This window comes from Narcine bancroftii, chromosome 8, assembly GCF_036971445.1.
Source record: "Narcine bancroftii isolate sNarBan1 chromosome 8, sNarBan1.hap1, whole genome shotgun sequence".
Taxonomy (NCBI): domain Eukaryota; kingdom Metazoa; phylum Chordata; class Chondrichthyes; order Torpediniformes; family Narcinidae; genus Narcine; species Narcine bancroftii.
The window spans coordinates 61,426,523-61,436,160 of record NC_091476.1 but is presented as its reverse complement, the minus strand read 5'-3'; the positions used below and the strand labels follow the sequence as shown (position 1 = coordinate 61,436,160).

At 53.7% G+C, this 9,638-nt stretch overlaps 1 protein-coding gene across 1 annotated transcript; it reads left to right on the top strand.

Annotated features, from left to right (window-relative positions):
• The first annotated feature begins 1,265 nt into the window (after positions 1–1,265).
• On the top strand, positions 1,266–9,222 carry batf2 (basic leucine zipper ATF-like transcription factor 2). The gene is made up of 3 exons (XM_069896053.1): positions 1,266–1,579; positions 5,554–5,658; positions 8,691–9,222. The coding sequence occupies exons 1-3, from the start codon at positions 1,478–1,480 to the stop codon at positions 8,904–8,906; spliced, it is 423 nt and encodes a 140-aa protein (XP_069752154.1). The 5' UTR covers positions 1,266–1,477; the 3' UTR covers positions 8,907–9,222.
• Positions 9,223–9,638: the final 416 nt, after the last annotated feature.

The following is a 9,638-nucleotide window of genomic DNA, read 5'->3' as shown; positions in this document are numbered from 1 at the left end:
AGACTGCAGTTGGGTTGTCGGGAGCTCGGATGGGCAGGCAGGGGTCTTGGTGAGAGTCCGCAGTCAGGGTGTTGGGAGCTCAGATGGGCGGGCAGCTGGGATCAAAGATCGGGAGTGGGATGGACTTTTACCTGGTATAGACTATTGAACATGGATATAGGTGTTTATTTGTGAGATGAATACTTGTCCTGCAGGTGTAGTTTGTGTGTATGAGATGTCTGGGTGTGTGTGTGTGTGTGTGAGAGAGAAAGATGTCTGGGTGTGTGATGTGTGTGGGGTGTGTGTGAGAGATATGTCTGGGTGTGTCTGATATCTGGGGGTGTGTGTGTGTGAGAAAGATATTTGGGTGTGTGTGATGTCTGGGTGTTTGTGTGATCTCTGGGTGTGTGTGAGAGAGATGTCTGTGTGTGATCTCTGGGTGTGTGAGAGAGAGATGTCTGGGGGTGTGATGTCTGGGTGTTTGTGTGATCTCTGGGTGTGTGTGAGAGAGAGAGAGATGTCTGTGTGTGTGATCTCTGGGTGTGTGAGAGAGAGATGTCTGGGAGTGTGTGAGAGAGAGGTGTCTGGATGTGTGAGAGATGTCTGGTTGTGTGTGAGAGAAAGATGTCTGGGTGTGTGTGTGAGAGAGAGAGCTGTCTGGATGTGTGTGTGTGAGAGAAAGATGTCTGGGTGTGTGTGTGAGAGAGATGTCTGGGTGTGTGTGTGAGAGAGATGTCTGGGTGTGTGTGTGAGAGAGATGTCTGGGTGTGTGTGTGAGAGAGATGTCTGGGTGTGTGTGTGAGAGAGATGTCTGGGTGTGTGTGTGAGAGAGATGTCTGGGTGTGTGTGTGAGAGAGATGTCTGGGTGTGTGTGTGATGTCTGTGTGAGAGAGAGATGTCTGGGTGTGTGAGAAAGAGAGAGATGTCTGGGTGTGTGTCTGCTTGTTTTGCACCGAGGACCAGAGATTACTGTTTAATCGGGTGGGACTTGCATAATCAGTAAACTTAAAGTCAGTGAAGTCTGCAGCCGGTGGTCAAAACCCAGCGACCCGTCCAGGTCTCCTGTCGGGACTGAAAAGAGCGGCCGAGCCCCGCCCCCCAAAGCCCTTTTCTGCACGCCTGGGCTTGAAGTCCCCGGTTGGGAAATGAGATCTGGTGAAGGGCAGTGATCCTGAGAAACTTTCGCTCAACCACCGACTCTCGGCGCAACCCGCGGGAGACAGCAGAGCGGAGTGGGGGGCGGGGGCGGGTCGCTGGGACTTTCCTCGCCATGTGATTTCCTGCCAGCCGGCCAATATTTTCCTCTCAGCCGCCGGGAGGGGAAGGGTTTACGATAAAATGAAAGTGGTGCCGATAATAAAGGCGGCGGGGCGAACTGAGTGCCAGCCAGAGCTGGCCCGGGGAACGGACGCACGACCGTGACTGCAGCCCCTGTGTGTGGCCGCCCCCCCCTTCCCCCTTTCCTTCTCTCCTATCCCCGCCCCTGTCCGCACGGTTTATGAGGTTTAGCGACTGCCACCTGCCCCGGAGCATGGCGGCCATGGCCGGGGACTTCTCCCCGGAGTTGGAGACGGACGATTCCAGCCAGAATTCGGAGAAGGTGAGGCGGCGGCGGCGGCGGCTGCGGGAGCCGACTGATCCCATCTGCCCTGCAGGGGGAGGGGAGAGGGGAGCTGGAAGGATGAAGGGATGGGGAGGGTGGGGGAAGATTGGGGGAATGGGAGGGAGGGAGCACCTGTGTTCTATCCACCAGGATGCCGTGAGCTCCATTTGTGGGCCACTTTCACCAAGTCCAGTGTGGTTATCTCTGCTAGAACATTCTCCCTTAAAGGGAGATGGGGGCCACATTACCCGGGGGGTGGGGGGGGGGAATAAATTTTGAGCAGAGTCGAAGAGGGGGGCCTTGGCCAAAATAAGGTTGAGAATTGCTGTGCTAGGACATAGAAATCTGCAGCACAGGGCAGCCCCGGTAGGGTTGTTCTTTCTTCAGTTGTTCTTTTGGTTTTTCTGGTTTCTGCTGTTTGCCTTTTTTATAGTGAGGCAGTTTCTATTAGAACATGGAAATCTCCAGCCCTTCGGTCCATATGGTTGTGCTAACCCAATCTATAACAGCTCCCTACTGCATACCCCTCCATTATTATCAGTTCTATGTACCTACAGTGTCTAATGGTCTGAGAACTATAGAACAGTACAGCATTGAAAACTGGCCCTTCTCATTCCACTCACCTGCACCTTCTTCCCCTCTCCAAATGTTTCACCCTTAACCCACATCCTCTGGTTTGTATATCAGTGGAAAAAGCCTGTCCCCATTTACTCTTGTCTATCCCCCTCATAATTTTGTAAATTTCTATCGAATTTCCTCATGCCCCAGGGAATAAAAGTCCTAACCTCTTTACAACCTAGTTCTCTTTACAACCCTGTCTACCTGTGATACTACTTTCAGGGAATTTTGTATATATTCCCAGATTCCTCTGTTCTACTGCTCTCCTCAGTGCCCAACCATTTCCAGATCACTCTGTCTTACCGCTCTCCCAAGTGCCTGACTGTTTCCAGATCCCTCTGTTCTACCACACTCCTCAGTGCCCGACCATTTACTGTGTATGTCCATTCTTGGTTTGTCCTTCCAAAATGCATCACCTCACACTTGTCTGCATTAAACTCCAACGTAAAAGATCGTATTATACGCATCTCCACCACTGCTGGCTGGCAGCGTGTTCCATGCACCCACTACTTATAGAAATATTGCATGCACACATTTCCACTCTCACCCCCCCGGGCCCTATCGTCTTGTTCTTTGCGTCCCTGGAGAAGGCCTTGGAGGGGGGTTTCCCTTCATCCTGCTTGCCAAGGCCGCCTTGTGGCCCCTTCAAAGTGCCTCGTCTGCCGCCTTCCAGGTTCAATATGGAAGCCCGCCAACAGGGCAGTCCACAGGAGGGCGCGAAGTGCGTCACACCGATGGGCTGGAGAAACCCAGCCGGCCACGCAGTGAAATCTACAACTTTTCTGCCTTGATCAGAATGATTTCTGCCAAGTCGTCCCTCGGTGACATTTTTTTTCGAGCTGCTGATTTTTGCCCCCTGAACAATCTTGCCCCTCCCCCCTGACAGGCATTTCCTTCCTCTTGTCTTTTCTCTCTCCCAACCTCTGAATCCCTAAGTGCTTATGACATCCTGTGCTTTCATCTTTATATAGTTGTTAATATTTGTATCAAATTTCCACATCTACAGCTTTTCCTTTCTCATGGTGCAGCAGTTCATATTATAGAACAGCACAGGCCCTTTGGCCCACAGTGTTGTGTTGGCCCAATAACAGCTGCCTAGGATTCCCGACTGCCCAACCCTGCATTTGTCTCCGCTCAGTGCGCCCATCTAAAGATCTCCACCATTGCCGGGAGGGCAGTCCAAGCACCCACCACTCTCTGTGTGAAGATCCTGCCTCTGACACTGTTGGCGCTGAGCGACTGGGGTTCGCGTGTGGCGCAGTCTGTGAGGACAATCTCCCTGTGTCTGTGTGGATTTCCTCCAGGGGCTCCGATTTCCTCCCACTCTTCAAGATGTACAGGGGGTGGGGTCTTGGGTAAATTGATTGTATTTGGGTGGCGTGGACTGAAAGGGCCAGTGTGTCTTGCCCTACCTCAGTGGGAAAGGCCTGCTTGCATTGACTCTCTCTCTACCCCTCATAAGTTTGTAAAGCTCTATCAAATGTCCCCTCATTCTTCCACACTCTAGTGAATAAAGTCTTCACCTGTTGCTGTACCATAAAATCCCCCAGTACTCACTCCGAAGCACCTTAAATCTACACCCCCTCATGTTGGCCATTTCATCCTCTGGCTGTCCCTACGATCATTGCCTCTCAGCATCTTGCTGATCATCAGGTCACCCCCTCATCTCCAAGGACAAAAGACCACGTTCATTCATTCAACCTCTCCTCACAAGGCGTGCCCTCCAATCTGGGCAGCGGTCCCTTGTGAATCTCCTCTGCACCCTCTCTACAGCCTCCATGTCCTTCCTGTGGCGAACTGAACACAATATTCCAAGTGGGGTTGAATCAAGCCTTGACCTGCTGCAACATTACCTCATGGCTCTTGAATTCGACCCCTCAGTTAATGAGGGCCAGTGCACCAGACATCTTACAATTGTGCAAAGCTTTGCATGTCCTGTGTGCATGACCCATCCCCAGCTCTCTCTCAGTGCATCCACAGAATTTTTTGAGGAAATAGCAAGAATTGTAGCTTGAAATAATTTCTAGCTACTTTGGTCAGACTTGAAGGTGGGGTGGGGGGGGGGGGAAATGTGGTTAATGGCAGGATTTTTAACAGTGGTGAAGGACAGAGAGACCTTGGGATCTGAATCCATAGATCTCACCAGGTGGCTATACATTGGCCTTCATTTGTGGGGGGGACTGAGTTGAGAGGTCATGTTGCAGCTCGATTAAAACTCCGGTTAGGCCACATATTGTGTTCGGTTCTGGTCGCCTCATTCCAGGAAGGATGTGAAAGCTCTAGAGAGGATGCAGAGGAGATTGATCAGGACATTGCCTGGATTGGAGAATATGCCTTATGAGGGAGGTTTAACAGAGCTGGGGGGTGGGGATTTTTTTCTCTTTGGAGTGAAGAAGGATAAGAGGTGACTTGATATAGGTCTACAAGATGGTAAAAGGTTTAGATGGGGTGGTCCTGGGCAGGGGCGGGCAGGACTGGGCAGGGGCGGGCCAGGGCAGGGCGGGCAGGCAGCATTTTATTCCTGGAGTTACAGTAGCAAACACCAGAGGACATCTGTTTAAGGTGAAATGTGTTGCCGGGGGTAGTGGCTGGTACAGTGGGCGCTTTCCAAAGACTCCTAGACAGACACGTGGACGCAAGAAGAGTAGAGGGCATGAGGGAGGGGCGGTTTAGTTCGTTGGGTAGGTTTGTATGTGTTGGCATAACATCATGGGCCGAATGGCCTGTACTGTACAGGAGGTGTTAGCCTGAGAGCAGAGATGATTTACTAGGATGTTGCTGGGACTTGAGGAACTGAGATACAGGGAAAGAATAACAGGTTGGGACTTGATTCCCTGGAGCGTCCGAGAATGAGGGGTGATTTGATAGAGGCGTACAGAATTCTCAAAGGGAGTAAATGTCGGTCGGCTTTCTCCACTGAGGGTCAATAAGATACAAACCAGAGGACACAGGTTAAGGATGAAAGGGGAGAAGTTTATGGGGAACCTCTTCACACAGAGGGGGTGTGGAATGAGTTGCCATCTGAGATGATGAATGCGGGCTCCATTATAACGTGCAAATTTAAATGCAGCATGGTAACAGGCTCTTTCTGCCCAAGAGACTGGGCTGCCCAATTACACCAATTGTCCTACAAACTCCCTTTGAAGGGTGGGAGGCCACGGGGAGGACATGCAAACTCCCTGCAGACAGCTGGCACTGAATTGGTGACCCGCTCACCAGATGGAAAAATCTGGGCAGGCCAGTGGAACTGGGCGGGGTAACAGATCAGAACCGACTGGAAGGGCTGAAGGGCCTGTTTCTGTGGGTCCAGTGAAGCTGGCGTCTGATCCGAGCCATCTGCCCGATGTTCCCAGGATTACGAGGGTCAGAACAAGAGGCTGAGGCGGAGGGAGAAGAATCGAATCGCAGCGCAGAAAAGTCGGCAGAAGCAGACGCAGAGGGCGGACATTTTGCATCAGGTCAGAGCCGACGGTTTGTTCAGGGGGGGGGCGGTGGGGGGAGGGAGGGTCTCTGCAGGCAGCGGCTGGCGGGGGGGGAGGTGGTGGGGGGTGGGTGCAGGGTTTCTGCAGGCAGCGGCTGGCGGGGTGGAGGGGAGTGCCGGGTCTCTGCAGGCAGCAGCTGGGAGGGGGCAGTGCCAGTGGCCGATCAACCAGAGGCCATTAGGCCCATTAAATTTGTGCTGGCTCGTCAGCAGGGTTGGCCAATCCCTGCTCTTCCCTTGGTGATGACTGGAGAGAGTTGAATATCAGGTCCTGGGTTCAAATGCACTGGATGACTTTCTCGCAGCAGTTTTCCCTGTGATGGGAAAATGCCCCAACACACATTAAGATGCCAGTGGACGGGAATGGTAGACACTAGGCTCCAAAATGGGGGCCTGTTGGCAGGGTGTACTAACTGCTGCCGTCTCCCTCATGTGGCTTGTTCCCCGAGCACTGAGGGGTGTGGGGGGGAGGCGCACGAGCGCCACTGTACCCTGCAATGTGTTCAGTCACTCGGAGTGGTGGGGGGAGGTATCGGGCATCGGGATGGACTGCCAATGGCAGTTTCGATTGGTGTCTGTGTCAGACCAACTACTTTTCCCGATTTGATTCTGGGGGTGGGGCTGCGACAGGCATTTCTATTCCCACCCCGCCGCCGAGCCCGACATCGCAGCTGAAGGCTACCCCAGCTCGGGTCCCCCATTTGACCACTGAACCTTCTCTGAACACGGACCTCCCAACGTGTCCTTCTGAGAGTTTGGTGTTGGCCCCACCGCTGGCCGCTCTAGTGTGGTGAGAAAGTTGTATGCGTCCACTCCTCTTAAAATCCGCCTGCCCCCGACCTTGACCAACCCATGCCATCTAGTTTTGGATGCCTTAGAGCGGTGGTTCTCAACCTTTTTCTTTCCACTCACACCCCACCTTAAGTAATTCCCTCAGCTATCGATGCTCTGTGATTAGTAAGGGATTGGTGCATGGGTGGAAAGAATAAGGTTGAAAACCACTGTTTTGATTGTCCCTCATGGACTCGTTATGTGAAGGGTTTCAGGACTCCCAAAAGAAATGGGCCAAAGACTATTTTTCTCAAGCCAAATGTTTCAATAACAATCTGATCCAGAGCAGTGATTCTCAACCTTCCCACTCGTGTCCCACCTGACCAATCACAGAGCCCCAATGGCCTAGGAATGACTTAAAGTGGGATGTGATTGGAAAGATAAAGGTTGAGAACCACTGCCTTGGAATGTTCCAGCATGGTACGGCCCTTCAGCCCACAATGTTATGCTGACCCATGTGAACCTGCTCCACCACGATCTAACCTTTCCCTCCCTCACAACCATCACCCTCTACATTCCTGTCTGAGTCTTTTAAATGCCCCCATTGTATCACCCTCCACCACCACCCCCGGCAACGCACTCCAGGCACCCACCACTCTATGTGTATAGATTTAAAAAAAGACTTACCCCTGACATCTCCCCTAAACCTTCCTCCCTCATCTTGTACAGGCATCCTCTGGTCTCACCCTGCAGGGGTTGGGGCCGCTGGCCGTCCACCCTATCTAAGCCTCTCATAATCTTGTTAACCTCTGTTGAAGTCACCCTTAGTCCTTATACATTCAAAAAGAGAAAAGCCCCAGCTCTGCTCAACCCTGCCTCATAAGACTTGTTCTCCAATTCAGGCGACTTCCCGGTGAATCTCCTCTGCCCCCCTCTCTGTAGCTTCCACACCCTTCCTGTAATGAGGTGACCAGAACTGAACACAATACTCCCAAATGTGGTCTTGCCAGAGATTTGTTGACCTCTCGACTCTTGAACTCAATCCTCCAACCTGCCACCCGCCGCCTTAACCAACCCCTCAACCTGCTCCTGGACCCCAAGGTTCCTCCACACTGTTAAGAATCCTGCCATTAACCACGTATCCCGCAGGCCTTGCAGCCTCCACAGGAGGTAAAGGTGCATTCCCGACGTTTCGGGGTGAGCCACTCATCAAGGTGTGATCCCAAAAGCAGGCAGCCGCTTGGGGGGGGGGGGGGTGGAGAGAAGGGGCAGCAGCAAGAACAGATGCCATCGGTGGACGTGGATAGAGGGAGGGAAGAAAGGTAAGAATTGATGGGGGGGGGGGTGGCTCTGTGAATGCAGGTCTGGAGGGAAAGAGAGAGTTGGAGGAAAGGATACATGGAGGTTGAGGGAAGGAGAGATGAGGGGAGGGGTCGTGGCTGGCGGAGACTGGAGGTCGACATCAATGCCACCCAGTTGGAGAGTTCCCAGGCGCAATTGTAGGGTCCTTCCGACCGGGACAGCGTTAACACCAACTTCCATGGTTAGCTGCGCTCCGCCTGTTTCTCACCTTCCCCTGTCCCTGCCTCCCCCTCTCTTCCCCTACCCCCTCGTCTCCTTCCATCTCACAGAGCCACCCCCCTCTTCCCCGCTCAATCCTCTCCTGTCCACTGGTGGCCTGTGCTGCTTCTGCCCATCATCCCCCCCCCACTTCTTCCCTCATCTCCCCCCCAAGACGTTTCATTTGAGCCCCTGCCTACTTCGCGCTCGTACTTCAAGTATAAAAAGTTGGTGATGTATCCCTTACCTCTGCGTGATCCGAGTTCTTCCAAAACTGTGTCTGGTTTTGGATGGCGGGTAACTGGAGGCACCCACGCAGCTCACAACACTGTGTGTGTGTGTGTGTGTGTGTGTGTGTGGGGGGGGGGGGGGGGGGCGGTGGAGGGGAGGGTGAAGAGGAATTCATTTTTAAATTTAGACGTCCATCAGGGTAACTGGCACACGAGCCTGTGCCGCCTAATCACACCTGGTACATTTCGAACGGTGGTTGAGACCAGGGGAAACCCGCACCGAAATGGGGAGAACGGACAAACAAACTCCTTACGGTCAGCGCAGGATTCGAACCCGGGTTGCTGGTGTGGTGCCGCCCCGAGGGGAGAACGCGTAGGTGGCGGGTGGATTCGAAGCAGTGTTGCGGTGACGCTAACCGCGCCGGTCTCGGTGCTTCACCCCCCACAGGAGTACGAGCAGCTGGAGAGGGAGAACGCCTCGCTGCGGAAGGAAATCCAGAACCTGCGGGACGAGCTGAAGCAGTGGGTTGAGGTGGTGCAGCAGCATGAGCCACACTGCGTGGCAGCGTCCGCCTCTGCCCCCACCCTGCCCGGAAAGGCCCAGGTGGACATGGCTGATTTCCTCCCCATCAGCTGGCGGGAGTCCGAGCTTCTGAAGTTCTAGGCTGCTGGACCCAGAACGGGGGTGAGGGAAGGGGCTGGTGATCATCTGATCCTCCCCCCACCCCCCGACCTTGCTGGATCCCAAGCATCCGAGGTGGGGAGGGAGGAAGGCAGATCTCGGCAGGGGTCCTCAGGGCTAGCGGCCACAGTGCGTGGCGAGGAATTGACCTGCCATGAAGGAGCAGGGGTGTCCGACCATGCGTATTTGCTGATTAAACCCCTCCCCTTCCCTCTCCGCACAACACCTCGGAAACGTCCTGGGGCAGGAGAAGACAACGGCCTCTCGAGGCGGGGGTGGGGGGGCAGTGTGAGAGAGAGAGAGGAGTGGGGGAGGGCGAGTGAGAGAGAGAGAGACAGTGGGGCTGAAGAGAGATGGGGGGGTGGGGGCAAGAGAGAGAGGGGTTGTGTGGGGAGAACAGTCAGAAGTAGCTTCACCACAAGGTGAATGAAGCGGTTCAGTAGGAGTGTTAGTTGCCTTTAGCAGTGGGAGGGGAGGGGATTGTTGTCCCATCCTTGGTCTTCCACAAGCTCGCTGTCTCCAGAGAGAGTATGCCCTCAGTGCCTCCCTCTTTAATAGTTTCAAAAACGTTTCTGCCATTTCAGAACCTCCTCACTTTGGTCCTCAAAGACCAGTCAAAGGGACTTAATTAATATGGTTTATGTCAGAGCTAGTGGCTGGTGGAGGGAGCAAAAGGCCTGGGGTCAGATTCTCTGCCACAGCGGATGGATGCAT